This window comes from Salmo salar, chromosome ssa06 (genome assembly GCF_905237065.1).
Source record: "Salmo salar chromosome ssa06, Ssal_v3.1, whole genome shotgun sequence".
Taxonomy (NCBI): Eukaryota; Metazoa; Chordata; class Actinopteri; order Salmoniformes; family Salmonidae; genus Salmo; species Salmo salar.
Genome location: NC_059447.1, coordinates 73249273 through 73270655, shown reverse-complemented (window position 1 = coordinate 73270655; position 21383 = coordinate 73249273). Strand labels below are relative to the sequence as shown.

At 45.2% G+C, this 21383-nt stretch overlaps 1 protein-coding gene across 1 annotated transcript in view; it reads left to right on the top strand.

The window, feature by feature from the left end:
- The window catches only part of LOC106607958 (fibronectin type III domain-containing protein 1), a 150932-nt gene that overhangs the window by 112186 nt on the left and 17363 nt on the right, over positions 1-21383 (top strand). Inside the window, exon 15 of the mRNA XM_045719530.1 lies at positions 3933-4079. Coding sequence (XP_045575486.1) covers positions 3933-4079 — 147 coding nt within the window. The remainder of the gene's footprint in view (positions 1-3932; positions 4080-21383) is intronic.

The following is a 21383-nucleotide window of genomic DNA, read 5'->3' as shown; positions in this document are numbered from 1 at the left end:
GCAGCTCCTAGTAGTAGTTGTAGCAGCTACTAGTAGTAGTAGTAGTAATAGTAGTTGTAGTTGTGGTAGTAGTAGTAGTAGTAGTAGTTGTTGTAGTAGTAGTAGCAGTAGTAGTTGTAGTAGTAGTACTAGCAGTAGTAGTAGTGGTTGTAGTAGTAGTAGTAGTAGTAGCAGCTACTAGTATTAGTAGTCGTAATAGTATTAGTAGTAGTAGTAGTAGTAGAAGTAGCAGCTACTAGTAATAGTAGTAGTAGTAGCAGCTAGTAGCAGTATAAGTAGTAGCAGTAGTAGCAGCTACTAGTAGTAGTAGTAGTAGTAGTAGTAGTAGTAGTAGCAGCTACTAGTAGTAGTAGCAGCTATTAGTAGTATGAGTAGTAGTAGTAGTAGTAGTAGTAGTAGTAGCAGCTTGTTGTTGTAGTAGTAGTAGTAGTAGTAGTAGTAGTAGTTGTTGTAGTAGTAGTAGTTGCAGCTGCTAGTAATACTACTACTACTACTACTACTACTAGTAGTAGCTGTTACTGCTACTACTACTACTTCTACAACTTGTAGTAGCCGCTGATACTACTACTACTACTACTAGTAGTAGCTGCTACTGCTACTACTACTACTACCACTACTACTGCTACTACTACTAGTAGCTGCTGCTACTACTACTATTACTAGTAGCTGCTACTACTACAACTACTACTAGTAGCTGCTACTACTACAACTACTACTAGTAGCTGCTACTACTACTACAACTACTACTACTACTACTACTACTACTACTACTACTACTACTACTGCTACTAGTAGCTACTACTATTACTACTACTAGTAGTAGTAGTAGCTACTAGTAGTAGTACTAGTAGAAGTTGTAGTAGTAGTAGTAGTAGTTGTAGTAGTAATAGTTGTAGTAGTAGTAGTAGTAGTAGTAGCAGTAGTAGTTGTTGTAGTTGTAGTAGTAGTAGTAGTAGTAGTAGTAGTAGTAGTTGTAGCAGTAGAAGAAGAACAGTATAAAAATGAATCTACCTGGTTTGAAGTCTGGATAAGAGTGTGTGCCAAATGACCAAATATGTAATGCCCTCTCACTTTATCATACCCTAACAATATTCCACAGTATTTGATAGGGCCAGTTTCCCGGACCCTGATTAAACCTATTTCTGGGCTAAAAAGCACTTTCAATGGAGATTGAGTGGAGAAACTGACCCATGGTGTCTGTAACGACCTATTCATGCTAAAGCAGTGGATCAGAATGGATTCTGGCATCAGTTAGTCTGTGAGCTGTTATTGCTTACCATCTCCATAACATGCTGACTAAAAGTACATCCTGTCTGTGGCCAGAGAGCCCTGCAAGATCTGGCCAGGCACAATCGAGAGATTTGTGTCTTCAGAGAACACTGGAACAGTATCAGGGCCCGGGTTCAAATTCTATTTGAAATCATTCAAATACTTTGATCATTTGCCCTAGCCTGCCTGAAGTTGTCAGGGTTTGCAGTTTGATTCTATTTTATTGGTGCCAATAAGCCAGGTAAACTCAGACAAGCACCTCTAAGGTATTTGAAATGATTTAGAATAGTATTTGAACCCAGGGCCAGCCACATCCGTTGAGGCTGGGTAAAACCCCTACCAAACCCACTCCCTGAGCTCAGCTGTCTCACTACAAGACACACGATCAACACACAATAACACACACTTTTCTGGCTAAGTGTTCCATAGGGATGACACAAAGTTCACATTCTGACAAATGCATCTTATAGGGCTCTAGTAGGGGAAATTGTAACAAACACACACTCAAAGACAGACAGCCATAAGTAATGTGCTTTGCAATGTAAGTCTCCTCTTTGAAAGTATAATGGAATAACTATGCCCAGTTGTGTTGAGTTTACGATAAGGCATTTGAGATAACTAAGAACAAATAAAGGAGGAAATACTTATTTGTTAACTCAAAACAGTGCACCACTTTTTTCCACCGTTTACTTTCAGCTTTTTACTGTAGCTTGAATACAGAGGGAGTGTTACAGCGTGTGTATAGGTGCATATGCCTGTGCCTTTTCTGTGTGTGTACAGATGTAGGATCTTAATTTGATCACTCTTTTTTTTGCTGAGGATTTTCCTTCACAGCTGCAAGTTGTAGTGTATTTGAGTTTTAAAAAGGCTTCTAAAATTTGTAATTCCCACTTTGACATTTCAGACTTCATTTGGCATAACAAAAAATGTACCAACCCTACAAAAATCTCCATTAATTATAATCCACATCATAATTCACATTTCCTGTTGCTGCAGGATTATTTTCCTGCTGTTGCAAACTGGTTCAAATTAAGATCCTGTGTGTGTGTGTATGTATGTGTGTGTGTGTGTGTGTGTGTGTGTGTGTGTGTGTGTGTGTGTGTGTGTGTGTGTGTGTGTGTGTGTGTGTGTGTGTGTGTGTGTGTGTGTGTGTGTGTGTGTGTGTGTGTGTGTGTGTGTGTATAGTGTGGTTTGTGGTCATGCTATAGCCTGTCACGCTTTTCCTACAGAGGAATCCTCAGGAATGGAAAAGGACTCCATGGGTACAGTTGCCATGGTGCCTGATCCTTTAGCTATTGAGTAATGGCTACGTACCGACGGCCACTGGGCTGGGCCTGCCTTGTTTCAATGTTTATCTATCAGTTAATCTGTTTGTTTACTTTCTTCTCTATTTCATGTTTCCTTGCCTGTGGTCTTTGCTTTTTTGCTGCGGTCAGTTGTGTGTTTGTTTGGTTTGGGGTTGGGGCTACTTCCATCGTCGACTGTGTTTCTGATGTTTTATCTGGCCAACCCAACTCAACTATAAAGTGCCTGTGGACTGTGTTTCTAACCCAGAGAGAATGAATGCCCTGGCATGCTCTACTGCACTGTTCTGTTCTCTGATATTGCACCGTGATGACTGTTATATCATGTCATGTTATGTCATGTTATGGTATGTTATGGTAATGCATGGTCACTGGTTTTAGTGAATGGGGCAACTGTGATGATGTTATGTTTGGTGAGCATTATGATGTTAAAGTTTAAGCACAATAAGAAAACAATTGCTCGTATGCACTGAGTCCTATTAGCTTGCTATAGAATGGTCGTGTGGGACAAATTTAATTGGCTCAAGGCTGTGTTTTAGGCACATGATGATGTCATGCATAGGTCCGTTGGCACTCCACAGGCCAGACCTACTGGTGCTGCTGGAAGTAACTCATTGATTTCACAGACCTCACTGACTTAATCCTTACACATTTGTTAGGCTTATACCCTGACGAAAACAGCTTGTCTGTCGAAACGTTGCATATTAGTTTACTCAATTATTGCATCTGAGCTCCTAGAGTGTGCGGCTCTCCTTTTCTTTTTCAAAGGCTCAGAACCATGAACATACAGTAATCTACTGCGAATCGAGCATCATGTTCAATATCTGGTACCCCAGGAATGGAAAAGATAATGGAAGAAGTTGTCTTTTGAAAGGAAAACCATCTAGGTCATTTCCAATGAGATCACACTCATTTCCAGTGAGATCACAGTCATTTCCAGTGAGATCACAGTCATTTCCAATGAGATCACAGTCGTTTCCAGTGAGATCACACTCATTTCCAGTGAGATCACAGTCATTTCCAGTGAGATCACACTCTTTTCCAGTGAGATCACACTCCTTTCCAGTGAGATCACACTCCTTTCCAGTGAGATCACACTCATTTCCAGTGAGATCACACTCCTTTCCAGTGAGATCACACTCCTTTCCAGTGAGATCACACTCATTTCCAGTGAGATCACACTCATTTCCAGTGAGATCACACATTTCCAGCACTATTACATGATTATTACATGGCAATTACACAGGTTTAGTCCTATGTAGCAAAATATCACACCCATTTAGATTGGATTCAATGGTATATGTATCTAGGCTGCGATGTTCATGCCTTAATTTGCTGTTTGTTTGCCTCGTTTTCTAGATGAGTTGTTGTGGCAAACCACCCTGCCCCCCACCATGCCCCCTACCACCACCACCCCAGACCCCCCCACCCCTGAACCAGAGAGCAGGCCCTTCAACAACAGCCCTTCCAATGAGTTTGACCTCACCGGGAAGAAACGTTTCACAGGTAGGCTACGGTACTATGGAGAAAAGTCACGTAATAACTGCTGGTCAGGTGTAATTATTTGAACGATAGGTATGATGTGCAATGAATAGATTGTTTTTTAAGGTTGAAATGTGAAATTATTTAAAAAATATCTTTTTTTTTTAAGTTAGAGAAAAGTGCAGTGAATAGTGCCACTTTCTAGAATGTCAATATCAATTAATGTATTTATGGTTGTTTGTATTTTTGTCTTTTAGTCATTATATGTATAATTATTTTTACCGTCGAGGACCACTTTGGAAACAAGTGTTTTAATTATTACTTTTAAGTTATATCATCTGGGTCCACATTGTACATTTTGTTGTATAAGTCTGTTACCCAAAAAAGGAGCCGCTTACAGTAGCGAGTGCATACGTTTTTCTATTGGACCATGTAGGAATTGAACCCACAACCCTGGCGTTGCAAGCACCATGCTCTAACAACTGAGCTACACTGTAGTATGTGTAATGTGATTGAGCAGGGAGAGTGTGTGTGTGCATGTGTGTGTGTGTGTGTGTGTGTGTGTGTGTGTGTGTGTGTGTGTGTGTGTGTGTGTGTGTGTGTGTGTGTGTGTGTGTGTGTGTGTGTGTGTGTGTGTGTGTGTGTGTGTGTGCTTGTATACAGTGCATTCAGAAAGTATTCAGACCCCTTGACTTTTTTCACATTTTGTTACGTTACAGCCTTATTCCTAAATTGATTAAATAGATTTTTTTCAGTCTACACACAATACCCCATAATGACAATGCAAAAAACATTTTTAGAAATGTTTGCAAATGTATTAAAAATTAATAACAGAAATACCTTATTTACATAAGTATTCAGACCCTTTCCTATGAGACTCGAAATTGAGCTCAGGTGCATCCAGTTTCCATTGATCATCCTTGAGATGTTTGTACAACTTCATTGGAGTCCACCTGTGGTAAATTCAATTGATTTGAAAATATTTGGAAAGGCAAACACCTGTCTATATAAGGTCCCACAGTTGACAGTGCATGTCAGAGCAAAAACCAAGCAATGAGATTGAAGGAATTGTCCGTAGAGCTCTGAGACAGGATTGTGTCGAGACACAGATCTGGGGAAGGGTACCAAAAAATGTCTGCAGCATTGAAGGTCTCCAAGAACACAGTGGCCTCCATGATTCTTAAATGGAATAAGTTTGGAACCACCGAGACTCTTCCTAGAGCTGGCCGCCCCGGCCAAACTGAGCAATCGGGGGAGAAAGGCCTTTGTCAGGGAGTTGACCACGAACCCGATGGTCACTCTGACAAAGCTCCAGACTTCCTCTGTGGAGATGGGAGAACCTTCCAGAAGGACAACCATAACTGCAGCACTCCACCAATCAGGCCTTTATGGTATATTGGCCAGACGGAAGCCATTCCTCAGTAAAAGGCACATGACAGCGTGCTTGGAGTTTGCCAAAAGTTTGCCAAAGGCACCTAACTGAAACCAAGATTGAACTCTTTGGCCTGAATGCCTAGTGTCAAGTCTGGAGGAAACCTGGCACCATCCCTACAGTGAAGTATGGTGGTGGCAGCATCATGCTGTGGGGATGTTTTTCAGTGGCAGGGACTGTGAGACTAGTCAGGATCGGATCGAGGGAGAGATGAACAGCGCAAAGTACAGAGAGATCCTTGATGAAAACCTGTTGCAGAGCACTCAGGACTTCAGACTGGGGTGAAGGTTCACCTTCCAACAGGACAACGACCATAAGCACACAGCCAAGGCAACGCAGGAGTGGCTTCGGGACAAGTCTCTGAATGTCCTTGAGTGGCCCAGCCAGAGCCCGGGCTTGAACCCGATCGAACATCTCTGGAGAAACCTGAAAATAGCTGTGCAGCAACGCTTCCCATCCAACCTGACAAAGCTTGAGAGGATCTGCAGAGAAGAATGGGAGAAACTCCCCAAATACAGGTGTGCCCAGCTAGCCTCATACCCAAGAAGACTCGAGACTGTAATCGCTGCCAAAGGTGCTTCAACAAAGTACTGAGTAAAGGGTCTGAATACTTATGTAAATGTGATATTTCTTAAAACATTTTATGCATGTGCAAAGATTTCGAAAAATCTTTTTTTGCTTTGTCATTATGGGGTATTGTGCGTAGATTGATGAGGGGGGGAAAGGATTTAATCTCCAACAGAGACGGAGGGCCAATCAAGGTCCTGGATAGCTGCTCGCATTGTTTGCCGGGTACATCAGCAATTTTGCCTAAGGCCCTCAAAACGCAATGGCCGGCTCTGACTGCACGTGTGTGTACGTAGACCCGTGAGCCGCTGCGGCCCCTCATGATGATTTAAGTTTTTTGTGGCCCCCACCCTCATAAAAGTTGCCCATCCCTGGTGTACATAATACATGGGACTGGGTCTGTGTACTAAGTGTCATTATGACAGATCAGTGATTTGGAGACAATGGAGTCAGTTGAGAAAGTTGTTGCCAGAACAAATGGTCACACTTTGTACTTCTCAATCCCACTGCTATTGGGTCTTGACAGGCCAGGGTCTTGACAATCCAGGGTCTTGACAGGCCAGGGTCTAGACAGGCCAGGGTCTTGACAGTCTAGGATCTTGACAGGCTAGGGTCTTGACAGTCTAGGATCTTGACAGGCCAGGGTCTTGATAGTCTAGGATCTTGACAGGCAAGGGTCTTGACAGTCCAGGGTCAGGGTATTGACAGTACAGGGTCTTGACAGACCAGGGTCTTGACAGGCCAGGGTCTTAACAGTCTTGGATCTTGACAATCCAGGGTCTTGATAATCCAGGGTCTTGACAGGCCAGGGCCTTGAAAGTCTAGGATCTTGACAGGCCAGGTTCTTGACAGACCAGGGTCTTGACAGGCCAGGGTCAGGGTCTTGACAGGCCAGGGTCATTGTAAGAACTTGCGTCATGTGACGGGGTGACCGAGGACAAGGGATGCACATGAGAACGGACGTCAAAACTCTATCTTTAACCAGAGATTTAAAAAAATGTGAAGACAATGGACATTTTCTTTTCAGTGCATAACAAAAACAAACCAAGGCCAGCAACACACAGTTCTTCACCCTAAATTCCCTTTCCCCTCTATGTCTGCATGCATTCTGACTCCTCACTCTACACACGCTTGCTGAGTTCACACACAAGCTCCCGTTAGGCCTACAGAAATAAATGCCTATAAAAACAGTGGGACGGTAGGCATATAAAAATGCCTCTAACTAATGGAATACACAAGCTACATTCCTTGCCAATGACAAAAGTTTTAGATCAAATTCAAAATGGACTGATTGATTGAAGTAGGGAAATATGTGCTTCAACAATGAGCTGCAGTTTTGGAATAATTGCGTCTCGTCTATTTTTCGCTTAGACTACTTTGTGAACTACTAGTGCCATTTAGAATTGTTTAGCCTATGTCAGGGATGCACCCGCAGCCCCCCTTTTGAAGGCCTTCAATCATTTTGGGGGGCAGATCAGGTGGGGTCTCAACCAATGTTCTTCTAATTTTCTTCGGCACTGAGCAAATTTCTGGTCTGCTGAGAGCAAACATGAACATTGTGAAAATTCTGTGCAACTTCCAGCGCGCGTTTACTGTGAACACTGGCTGTAACTGCTTTAGCTCACATTTTTAACAGGGGCCAAGTAGGCAACTGTGGCTATTTGATCATAATGTAGGCTTACCAGAGTGGCCTACCATCAAAAACAATGGAGAAAATGCTTCGCATATCATTTTAACATTCTATCATTCATCCTACAGTAGCAGCCAATGTGTGGTGTTACAATATATCCTACCATTTCTAACTATCCGCGTGCCAGTTATGATTATTTTTATATGAGCATTTTTAAGGAACAGTTAAAAAAATTTTTTATCATGTTTTCATTTGTCAAACTTATTGTCACATGGTTAATCATAAAAATCTGAATTAAAATGATAAAAATCTAAAAGTAAATATTCAACTAATGCAAGAACACCAGCCTTTGTGTAACGAGGGTTGTATGAAGGGGACCAAGGCGCAGCGTGTAGAGTGCTCATAATACTTTAATGATGACACTTAAACAGAAAACAACAAAACGACAGCCAACAGTTCCGTCAGGTACTACTTACAAAACGGAAAACAACTACCCACACCAAAACAGGAAAAACAGGCTGCCTAAGTATGGCTTCCAATCAGGGACAACGATAGACTCTGATTGGAAACCATACCTGGCCAAAACATAGAAAACAAAAACATAGAATGCCCACCCATCGATCACACCCTGACCTAACTAAACAGAAAAACACAGCTCTCCTAGGTCAGAAAGTGACACTTTGCCTATATTGACACATTGATACACCGTGATCCATTGGTGGCTAAAGACATTACTGCATGGAAATCAGGCCAATGCAACAGTAGGCCTAAAACTTGAATCACAAACTAAATAAAATACATGCGCCTAAAGCCAACAAATAAAAACAGTAGAAATTCAGGTTCTTTCAATCACAATCGCTCTACTCCGCCTGTCTGCCTCCCTTTCTATCTGTCTGTGTTGGGTCATTGTGTCATTGTCCTGTTGAAAAACAAATGATAGTCGCACTAAGCGCAAACCAGATGGGATGGCGTATCGCTGCAGAATGCTGTAGTAGCCTGGTTAAGTGTGCCTTGAATTCTAAATAAATCACTGACAGTGTCACCAGAAAAGCACCCCCACACCATCACACCACCTCCTCCATGCTTCACAGTGGGAACCACACATGCTTAGATCATCCGTTCACCTACTCTGCGTCTCACAAAGACATGGCGGTTGGAACCAAAAATCTCAAATTTGGACTCATCAGACCAAAGGACAGATTTCCACTGGTCTAATGTCCATTGCTCGTGTTTCTTGGCCCTAGCAAGTCTCTTCTTCATATTGGTGTCCTTTAGTAGTGGTTTCTTCGTAGCAATTCGACCATGATGGCCTGATTCACACAGTCTCGTCTGAACAATTGATGTTGAGATGTGTCTGTTACTTGAACTCAGTGAAGCATTTACTTGAGCTGCAATCTGAGGTGCAGTTAACTCTAATGCACTTATCCTCTACAGCAGAGGTAACTCTGGGTCTTCCTTCCTGTGGCGGTCCTCATGAGAGCCAGTTTCATCATTGCGCTTGATGGTTTTTGCGACTGCACTTGAAGAAACTTTCAAAGTTCTTGAAATTTTCCGTATTGACTGACCTTCATGTCTTAAAGTAATGATGGACTGTTGTTTCTCTTTGCTTATTTGAGCTGTTCTTGCCATAATATGGACTTGGTCTTTTACCAAATAGGACTATCTTCTGTACACCACCCCTACCTTGTCACAACACAACTGATTGGCTCAAACGCATTAAAAAGGGAAGAAATTCCACAAATTAACTTTTAACATGGCACACCTGTTAATTGAAATACATTCCAGGTGACTACCTCATGAAGCTGGTTGAGAGAATGCCAAGAGTGTGCAAACCTGTCATCAAGGCAAAGGATGGCTACTTTGAAGAATCTCAAATATAACATATATTTCTTATTTATTTAACACTTTTTTGGTTACTGCATGATTCCATATGTGTTATTTCATAGTTTGATGTCTCCACTATTATTCTACAATGTGGAAAATTCAAAAAAATAAGAAAAAGCCTTGAATGAGTAGGTGTGTCCAATCTTTTGACTGGTACTGTATGTAATGGGGAATTAATAAAAAATAAACAATCAAAGGGCAAACAATCGGCACAATGAAACAATGAATGTGCAAGAATTGGCAGGAGACAGCGGAGCACATTCTGGAGAGCTGAGTGCATGCATTCTGGAGAGAGAAGCCCATATCTTCGCCACACACCCTTCCCCTTCTTCTTGTCTCAACATTTTAAATTACACCAAGACACATTACCTTGTCACAAACTGGCTCGTAGCCCGTAACAAAAAGGGAGACAATGCAGAGATCAAGGAATAACAAAAAATATATTTATTAACTAAAGTAAACTATATACAATTAACAATGGTGTGTGTAGTCAGTAATCAGTAGTGTAAGTGAGTAGTTGCGTGCATAGATGGTGATAATGAGGGGTTTCGAGTGGTGTCAAAACAAACAATCCACAAAATGCCACAACCAAAAATAACAGTGTGTCTGCGTGGAGAGAGTCTCCTCAATGAATGGAGGGAATGGAGTGTTTATCCCCAGACACACCCGAGCCCAGGTGTGTCCCAATTTGCTTACGACCCTCCCGGCTCCGCCCACCGACATCTTATTAAAGAAAACAAGAGCAAAGAGAAAGAATTCCCCTACCATAAAACCGGGAATCGCCAAGGACTCCGGGAACACCACACCAACCAAACATAAACTCAAACATTATTCTGCCCTTGTTAACGCTACCCCACCGCGATGCACAAATTGCTGGCTCCCCAAATAGGCGCAAGCTTAGGTCTGCAAATTATGCCCATAGAAACGCATTGGGCTTATTCAGGACAGATTTTTGTGAGAGTGAGCCCTCTCGCTTTGCCTCTTCTTCTCTGCTGAAACTAGCGAGCCAAACAGCACCCCTCTGTCTTACTATATGTAGCCCATGTATCTGATTTTGTCTGGTCAGAAAAAGTATGACATGCCATACTCCTTTTGCCCATACAGCATCAGACGCATGGTATACAAATAAGGAGACAGAGGGGTGCTGTTTCGCTCGCCCCCATTGATTTTGTTAGTCAGTCTCACTCAGGTATCATATTACAAACATTTCTCTCCACCCTATGGCAAAATGTATAGAATTGCTGGAAGTTAACTGTAAAACAGCATTTTTTTCTCTCTGCTCCATGTCAAAATGAGTAGAATTGCATGAAATGAGTCATAAAATTGCTAAATGTTCTCTATACCCCATGGCAAAGAGTAGCCTCGAACGAACCGAGGCTAGGAAAAGTGTGTAGAATTGCACAACATTAACTGTAAAACAAAACAAAATTGCCAATCCCTAGCTTAGGCTATAACCCCCCTAAACATAGACAGGTTCCACACTCAAAATATGAAAAAACATTACATCAAATCAAATTTTATTGGTCACATACACACGGTTAGCAGTTGTTAATGCGAGTGTAGCGAAATTATTTTGATTCTAGTTCCGACCATGCAGTAATATCTAACAAGTAATCTAACAATTTCACAACAACTACCTTTTACACACAAGTGTAAATGAATGAATAAGAATATGTACATATAAATATTTAAGATTTCCTGGGGTAACAGTGTAAGAAATAATACATTAAAAAAAAAAATACTGCATAGTTTCCTAAGAACTCGAAGCGAGGCGGCCATCTCTGTCTGCGCCGGAACCCAAATACAAAGAGCATATTTTCATCATAATAATTAAGCCTAGGCCTACTCAGCCAGAACAGGACTGATTCTTCTCTAGGTTTCTTCCTATGTTCCAGCCTTTCTAGGGAGTTTTTCCTGGACACCGTACTTCTACATCTGCATTGCTTGCTGTTTGGGGATTTAGGCTGGGTTTCTGTATAGTACTTTGTGACATCGGCTGATGTTAAAAGGGCTTTATAAATACATTTGATTGATTGAATGATACTCACCAAACAGAAGTTGTGGCCTTAGTTCATCACCACGCAGTGTTCAATGTCAAATTAATAACGTGCCAAAATAAGCCTGTTTCAAATGATCACTCCTTGAGAATAACTGTGATGTGTCAGGGTACTCAAATAAGCATGAGGGGTGAAGTCAGGCGCAGGAGACCAAGGTCCGTGAAAACACGTTTTAATAGGTATCAGTCCAAGACTGCCAACAAAATGCAAGGCAGGGCAAAATACAACAAAAAGTAAGAGCCCGTAAACAGAGTAGGGGCGCAGCCCAGGAAACTCGTATGCCTTAATAAACAAATGGCAGAGGGAAAACCTAAACCCCAACCTAACCAATGTAGACAAAAACAATCCCGCACAATCCCCAAACCTAAACAGACAGACTAAATAACCCCCCCACTAACGACCTAACACAATACAGGTGCACACATAAAACAGACCTCACCAAAAGAAAATGAAAAGAGGATCGGTGGCAGCTAGTAGGCCGGCGACGACGACCGCCGAGCGTGGCCCGAACGAGGAGAGGCGCCACCTTCTGTCGACGTTATGACATGATGTGAGATGCGCATCTGTCACCTCCTGACCAGTATAAGGGGTTATTTGTTATTGTAGTTTGGTCAGGACGTGGCAGGGGTGTGTTTGTTTAGAGTGTTTCGGGGTTTGTTGGGATATGTTCTGTTTTAAGAGGGGTGTTTGTTTAGAGTGTTTCGGGGTTTGTTGGGTTATGTTCTCGTTAGTCTATGTCTATGTTAGTTCTAGTATGTCTATTTCTATGTGGTGTTTGTTGGATTGACCTTCAATTGGAAGCAGCAGTTCCTAGTTGCTTCTAATTGAAGGTCCTATTTAAGAGGGGTGTTTTTCTATGGGATTTTGTGGGTAGTTGTTCCTTGTGGGTAGTTTGGCTGGGCCTAGGGTAAGCCCTAAGCCAACTTCCCGTGTTTATTATGGGGAGCGTCTGGCAGTGAGAGCACCGGTGTATGCGGAAGTGCACACAATCTCGCCCATGCGCACGCACAGTCAGGTGCGAGCGATCCCAGCCCCTCGCAAGTGCCGTGCTAGAGTGGGCATCCAGCCTGGAAGGAGGATGCCTGCGCAGCACATCTGGCCACCAGTGAGCCTCCTAGGCCCAGGCTACCCTACGCCTGCTCTACGCACGGCAGCCATCAGGTCTCTGCAAAGGCCAGTTCGCCCTGTGCCAGCACTCCGCTCGTGCAGGGCTACTATTACCATCCAGCAAGGACGGGTTGTGCAGGAGGTGCGCTCCAGACCTCCGGTGCCTACTCATGGCCCGGTGTATCCAGTTCCTTCTTCTCGCACTAGCCCTGAGGTGCGTGTCTCTAGTCTGGCACTTCCTAAGCCAGCCCCACGCATCAGGCCTTCAGTGCGCAGTCCCCGTCCAGAGCTTCCGGCAACAGTGCCTCGTCCAGAGTGTCCGGCAACAGTGCCCCGTCCAGAGTGTCCGGCAACAGTGCCCCGTCCAGGGTGTCTGGCAACAGTGCCCCGTCCAGAGTGTCTGGCAACAGTGCCCCGTCCAGAGTGTCCGGCAACAGTGCCCCGTCCAGAGTGTCCAGCAACAGTGCCCCGTCCAGAGCTTCCGGCGACAGTACCCCGTCTAGAGACGGCCCACAGTTCGGAACCGGCAGAGACAGCCCACAGTCCGGAGCCGGCAAAGACGGCCCACAGTCCGGAGACGGCAGAGATGGCCCACAGTCTGGAGCTGACAGAGACGGCCCACAGTCCGGAGATGGCAGAGACAGCCCACAGTCCGGAGCCGACAGAGACGGCCCACAGTACGGAGCCAACAGAGTCGGCCCACAGTCCGGAACCGACAGAGTCGCCCTACAGTCCGGAACCGGCGCAGCCAGAGTCACCCTCCAGTCCGGAGCTCCCAGAGTCGCCCTCCAGTCCGGAGCTCCCAGAGTCGCCCTCCAGCCCGAGGTCTCCAGCGATGCGCATCAGCCCAAGGTCTCCAGCGACGCGCATCAGCCCGAGGTCTCCAGCGACGCGCATCAGCCCAAGGTCTTCAGCGATGCGCCTTAGTCCAGAGACTTTGGGTAGGGTAATATATAATAACCAGTTAGCGGGGGTGGACAGGTTAGGTTGGGGAGTAAGGTTGGAGCCTGAGCCACTTCCATAGTAGGAGGTTGGGGAGGGGAGGTGTAGCACAAGAACCGTCGGTGACAGTGGCCACCCTCCCTTCCCCCCTTTAGTTTGGGATTATTTATGTTTTGGGTTTATTTTTGTGTTTTTGTTTAAGGTGCATCCGAGGTCTGCACCTTTGGGGGGTACTGTCATGTCCTGACCAGTATAAGGGATTATTTATTATTGTAGTTTGGTCAGGACGTGGCAGGGGTGTGTTTGTTTAGAATGTTTCGGGGTTTGTTGGGATATGTTCTGTTTTAAGAGGGGTGTTTGTTTAGAGTGTTTCGGGGTTTGTTGGGTTATGTTCTTGTTAGTCTATTTCTATGTTAGTTCTAGTATGTCTATTTCTATGTGGTGTTTGTTGGGGTGGCCTTCAATTGGAAGCAGCTGCTCCTAGTTGCTTCTAATTGAAGGTCCTATTTAAGAGGGGTGTTTTTCTATGGGATTTTGTGGGTAGTTGTTCCTTGTCTAGCTGTAAGCCTTACAGGACTGTTTATCGTCGTTGTTTTTTGTATACGTGTCTTTTGTTTTGGTTTTCCTTCTTTCTGCCTATTAAAAAGATGAGTATACACATTCCCGCTGCATTTTGGTCTAATCCTTACGACGCCCGTGACACGCATTACTTCGCACTGGCAACTTTTTTCATTTGGAAAAATGTTCTGTTATATTTCATGAATTTATTTTACATCATGTGTTTTTGCTATAAAATATGTGTGTCTTGACTGTGATAAGGGCTTGGGAAATAAGAGTGTTTTGTCTGCTAAATTAATAAAACAAGGATCTGCCGTTGCACAGCCGCAGCCGCTGCTGAGGTTACTACCTTTTTGAAGATTGTGTCCCACGATAAAATATAACCAGATTATATTACGGTTTCAATAAATGGATCTTAAATAGCATATGAATATAAACTCATCAAAAAAAGAAGCATCCTTTTTTTCAGGACCCAATCTTTCAAAGATAATTCGTAAAAATCTAAATAATTTCACAGATCTTCATTGTAAAGGGTTTAAACACTGTTTCCATGCTTGTTCAATGAACCATAAACAATGAATGAACATGGACAGTAAAGAGGACACTAAAGAGGCCTTTCTACTGACTCTGAAAAACACCAAAAGAAAGATGCCCAGAGTCCCTGCTGATCTGTGTGAACGTGCCTTAGGCATGCTGCAAGGAGGCATGAGGACTGCAGATGTGCCTAGGGAAATAAATTGCAATGTCCGTACTGTGAGAAGCCTAAGATGGCGCTACAGGGAGACAGGACGGACAGCTGATCATCCTCGCAGTGGCAGACCACGTGTAACAACACCTGCACAGGATCGGTACATCCAAACATCACAGGTACAGGATGGCAACAACAACTGCCTGAGTTACACCAGGAAGGCACAATCCCTCCATCAGCGCTCAGACTGTCCGCAATAGGCTGAGAGAGGATGGACTGAGGCCATGTCGGCCTGTTGTAAGGCAGGTCCTCACCAGACATCTCCGGCAACAACGTCGCCTATGGGCACAAACCCACCTTCGCTGGACCAGACAGGACTGGCAAAAAGTGCTCCTCACTGACGAGTCGTGGTTTAGTCTCAACAGGGGTGATGGTTGGATTCGCTTTTATTGTCAAAGGAATGAGCGTTACACCGAGGCCTGTACTCTGGAGCGGGATCGATTTGGAGGTGGAGGGTCCGTCATGGTCTGGGGCGGTGTGTCACAGCATCATTGGACTGAGCTTGTTGTCATTGCAGGCAATCTCAACGATGTGCGTTAGAGAGAAGACATCCTCCTCTCTCATGTGGTACCCTTCCTGTAGGCTCATCCTGACATGACCCTCCAGCATGACAATGCCACCAGTCATACTGCTCATTCTGTGTGTGATTTCCTGCAAGACAGGAATGTCAGTGTTCTTCCATGGCCAGCGAAGAGCCCGGATCTCAATCCCATTGAGCACGTCTGGGACCAGTTGGATCGGAGGGTGAGAGCTAGGGCTATTCCCCCCAGAAATGTCCGGGAACTTGCAGGTGCCTTGGTGGAAGAGTGGGGTAACATCTCACAGTTAGAACTGGCAAATCTGGTGCAGTCGTTGAGGAGGAGAAGCACTGCAGTACTTAATGCAGCTGGTGGCCACACCAGATACTGACTGTTACTTTAGATTTTGACCCCCCCTTTGTTCAGGGACACATTATTCAATTTCTGTTAGTCACATGTCTGTGGAACTTGTTCAGTTTATGTCTCAGTTGTTGAGTCTTGTTATGTTCATACAAATGTTTACACATGTTAAGTTTGCTGAAAATAAACGCAGTCGACAGTGAGATGACGTTTCTTTTTTTGCTGAGTTTATATTGGGCAATTTAGTGATTGGGATTTGTTATCTGTAATGGTTATGATAAATTAGCGATTGTTGTGCACTGGTTGTCATGCCCTGACCATAGAGAGCCCTTGGTTCTCTATGGTATAGTAGGTCAGGGAGTGACTAGGGGGTGTTCTAGGTTTATTATTTCTATGTTGGGGCTCTTGGTATGGTTCCCAATTAGAGGCAGCTGAGGTTCGTTGTCTCTAATTGGGGATTATACTTAAGGGTTCCCTGTTTCCACCTGCTTTGAGGGATGTTGTTTTGAGTTAGTGCATGTGATGTCACGGTTCGTTGATTGTTTGTTTCTTTTTGTTTGGAAGTTTCGCTTAAATAAATATGTGGAACTTTAATCACGCTGCGTCTTGGTCCGTTCATTACGACGATCGTGACAGAATATCCCACCAACAAAGGACCAAGCAACGTGAACATGAGGTGAGGAAGTTTTGGACTTGGGAGGACATGAGAGGATACGAAACCCTTCCTTGGCGGAAGACGCAACGAGAGAAGGGAGGACAGCGACGACGCTGGGGTTCGCGGCCAGAAGGAAAGCCCAAAGGACAGCCGGCACACGGGGTGGTCGGTGGAGCCGAGGAGCGAACCAGAGCCGATCTGGGAGAAGTGGGAGAAATTGGAGGAGAGTGAACGGAGAGGGAACAGAGAGAGTCAGAAACCGTCAGTGAGTTGATGGAGAAATTGGAGAGAGAAATGAGAGAGTTGTTGTGTTGTTGTATGATGCACGACATTCGCTCTAAGGAGCGTGTTATATGTTTGATGCCACCTGAGTCAGCTCTCCGTACTCGTCCTGAGGAGCATGCCAGCAGTTTGGTAAAAACTGTGCCGGCTCCACGCACCAGGTCTCCAGTGCGCCTCCACAGCCCAGTACGTCCTGTGCCAGCTCCCCGCACTCGCCGTGCGAAGTGTGTCATCGTTCCGGTACAATTTGTGCCAGCTCTACTCACCAGGTCTCCAGTGTGCCTCCACAGCCCAGTACGTCCTGTGCCAGCTCCCCGCACCTGCCGTGCAAAGTGTGTCATTGTTCCGGTACAATTTGTGCCGGCCCTACGCACCAGGTCTCCAGTCCGCCTCCACAACCCAGTATGTCCTGTGCCAGCTCCTCGCACTCGCCCTGAAGAGCGTGTCACCAGTCAGGTGCAACCTGTGCCGGTCCCACGCATCAGGCTGCCAGTGCGCCTCCCCAGTCCGGCATGTCCTGTGCCTGCTCCTCACACTCGCCCTGAAGAGCGTGTCACCAGTCCGGTGCAACCTGTGCCGGTCCCACACATCAGGCCTCCAGTGCGTCTCCCCAGTCCGGCACGTCCTGTGCCTGCTCCTCACACTCGCCCTGAAGAGCGTGTCACCAGTCCGGTGTAACCTGTGCCGGTCCCACACATCAGGCCTCCAGTGCGCCTCCCCAGTCCAGCATATCCTGTGCCTGCTCCTCACACTTGACCTGAAGAGCGTGTCACCAGTCCGGTGCAACCTGTGCCGGTCCCACGCATCAGGCCTCCAGTGCGCCTCCCCAGTCCGGCATGTCCTGTGCCTGCTCCTCACACTCGCCCTGAAGAGCGTGTCACCAGTCTGGTGCAACCTGTGCCGGTCCCACGCATCAGGCCTCCAGTGCGCCTCCCCAGTCCGGCATGTCCTGTGCCTGCTCCCTGCACTCGCCCTGAAGTGCGTGTCACCAGTCTGATGCCACCTGTACCGGCTCCACGCACTAGGCCTCCAATACGCATCAACAGTCCAGAGCTTCCGGCAACGGTCCCCAGTCCAGAGTTTCCGGCGACCGTCCCCAGTCCAGAGCTTCCGGCAACGGTCCCCAGTCCAGAGCTTCCGGCGACAGTCCCCAGTCCAGAGCTTCCGGCGACGGTCCCCAGTCCAGAGCTTCCGGCAACGGTCCCCAGTCCAGAGCTTCCAGCGACGGTCCCCAGTCCAGCGCTCCGGCGACGGTCCCCAGTCCAGAGCTTCCGGCGACAGTCCCCAGTCCAGAGCTTCCGGCGATGGTCCCCAGTCCAGCGCTCCGGCGACGGTCTCCAGTCCAGAGCTTCCGGCGACGGTTCACAGTCCAGAGCGTCCGGCGATGGTTCACAGTCCAGAGCGTCCGGCGATGGTCCACAGTCCGGAACCTCCTACGACGGTCCACAGTCCGGAACCTCCTACGATGGTCCACAGTCCAGAACCTCCTACGACGGTCCACAGTCCGGAACCTCCTACGACGGTCCACAGTCCGGAACCTCCTACGACGGTCCCCAGTCCGGAACCTCCTACGACGGTCCATAGTCCGGAACCTCCTGCGATGGTCCACAGTCCAGAATCTCCTGCGACACTCCACAGTCCGGAACCTCCTGCGACGGTCCACAGTCCGGAACCTCCCACGATGTCCAGTCCCGCTCCATGGCGGGAGCCTTCCTCTGCGCCGATGTCCAGGCACGGTGTCCAGTCCTGCTCCATGGCCGGAGCCTTCTTCTGCGCCGGTGCCCAGTCCAGGCACTGCGTTCAGCCCGGCGCCATGGCCAGATCCGGGGTCTGGGCGGGGGCTACTACCTGCACCAGAGCCGCCACCGACACTAATCACCCCCCCCACCCTCCCCAGTTGGTTTCAGGTTTTGCGGCCAGAGTCCGCACCTTTGGGGGGGGTACTGTCACACCCTGACCATAGAGAGCCCTTGGTTCTCTATGGTATAGTAGGTCAGGGCGTGACTAGGGGGTGTTCTAGGTTTATTATTTCTATGTTGGTGCTCTTGGTATGGTTCCCAATTAGAGGCAGCTGAGGTTTGTTGTCTCTAATTGGGGATCATACTTAAGGGTTCCCTGTTTCCACCTTCTTTGTGGGATGTTGTTTTGAGTTAGTGCATGTTGCACCTCTGATGTCACGGTTCGTTGATTGTTTGTTTCTTTTTGTTTGGAAGTTTCGCTTAAAACCTCTTAGGGCTAGGGGGCACTATTTTCACGGCCGGATGAAAAACGTACCCAATTTAAACAGGTTACTACTCTGTCCCAGAAACTACAATATGCATATTATTAGTAGATTTGGATAGAAAACACTCTGAAGTTTCTAAAACTGTTTGAATGGTGTCTGTGAGTATAACAGAACTCATATGGCAGGCAAAAACCTGAGAAAAAGTCAAGCAGGAAGTGGGAAGTCTGGTGCTTGTAGTCCTTTCAAGTGATTGCCTTGACTGTATACAGTGACTTAGGGTTCATTTTGCACTTCCTAAAGCTTCCAGTAGAAGCAGTCTTTAGAACGGTGTTTGAAGAATCTATGGTGAATTTGAAGGGAATAACATCTGTGGTAAACTGGTGTCCCATTATAAGGCATGGGCTCAAGTCACGCACAATGACTTGGGAGCGAGCTGAGTTCATATTCACTGCTAAAGAGAACGGATAGGTGGGATTTTATTCAAGGTATATGATAAAAACAACCTAAAGATTGATAATATACATCGTTTGACATGTTTCTACAAATTGTAGTATAACTTTTTTGACTTTTCATCTGGACTAAGTGAGCACGCGGGTAGTGGATTTGGATAGTGAACCTAACGTGTGAACAAAATGGATTATTTGGAAATAAATATGAACTTTATCGAACATTTATTGTGGAGCTGGGATTCCTGGGAGTGCCTTCTGATGAAGATAATCAAAGGTAAGTGAATATTTATAATGTAAATTCTTAGTTTTATTGACTCCAAGATGGCGGGTTTCTGTTTGCTAGTTGTTAGTGTCATCTGGGCTGTACTCAGATTATTGCAAATTGTGCTTTCGCCTTGAACCTTTTTTGAAATCTGACAAAGCGATTACATTTAGGAGAAGTGTATCTATAATTCTGTGCATAACACTTCTTTATTGATCAAAGTTTATGATGAGTATTTCTGTAATATGTGTGCTCATTGTGCTCATTCACCGGCAGGTTTGGAGGGAAAACATTTCTCAACATTACGCGCCAATGTAAAATGCTGTTTTTGGATATAAATATGAACTTTATCGAGCAAAACATACATGTCTTGTGTAACATAATGTGCTAGGAGTGTCATCTGATGAAGATCGTCAAAGGTTAGTGCTTCATTTAGCTGTGTTTTGGGTTTTTGTGATGCATCTAGTTGCTTGGAAAATGGCTGTGTGGTGTTTCTTGTGAAGTTTATGTCCTAACATAATCTAATTTTATGCTTTCGCCGTAAAGCCTTTTTGAAATCGGACAATGTGGTTAGATTAACGAGAAGTTTATCTTTAAAATGGTGTAAAATAATTTATAGATAAATGCACATGTTTTTTCCATTGCAGGCCTTGCCTTTCTGTTCTAAAAACATATATACATTGAACAAAAATATAAATGCAACATAGAAAGAGTTGGTCCCATGTTTCATGAACTGAAAGATCCCAGAAATGTTCCGTATTGACAAAAAGCTTATTTCTCTCAAATAAATGTTGTGCACACATTTGTTTACGTCCCTGTTAGTGAGCATTTCTCCTTTGTGAAGATAATCCATCCACCTGACAGTCGTGGAGCTTCAAGAAGCTGATTAAACACCATTATCATTACACAGGTGCCACTATAAAATGTGCAGTTTTGTCACACAACACAATGCCACAGATGTCTCAAGTTTTGAGAGAGCATGAAATTGGTATGCTGACTGCAGGGATGTCCACCAGAGCTGTTGCCAGATAATTGAATGTTCATATCTCTACCATAAGCCGCCTCCAAAGTTGGAGAATTTAGTAGTACGTTCAACTGGCCTCACAATCGCAGACCATGGATCTCCACATCCGGCTTCTTCACCTGATGAAACAGAAGTATTTCTGTCTGTAATAAAGCTATTTTGTGGGGGGAAACTCTGGCCTGGCTCCCAAATGGGTGGGCCTATGCCATCCCAAGCCCACCAATCGCTAATTATTTCATTTAAATTAACGATTTCCTTATATGAACTGTAACTCAGTAAAATTGTTGAAATTGTTGCATGTTGCGTTCATATTTTTGTTCAGTATATTTTCCATTCTGAGTACTCTAATTACTCAAAAAAATAAACATGCAAGTATTTGAACAGTCAACAAATGTCAAATGCCCATCCCTACATTCTTAGAAGAAAGAGTTCCAAAAGGTTTCTTCGGCTGTCCCTCTGTGGAAAGGGTCCTACATGGAACCCAAATGGTTCTACCTGAAGCCAAAAAGGGTTCTTCAAGGGTTATCCTATGGGGACATCTGAAGAACCATTTTAGGTTCTAGATAGTACCTTTTTTTTCTAAGAGTGTACCGAGGACACAGAAAGCTGTTATGTCAGCTGAGGCCAGT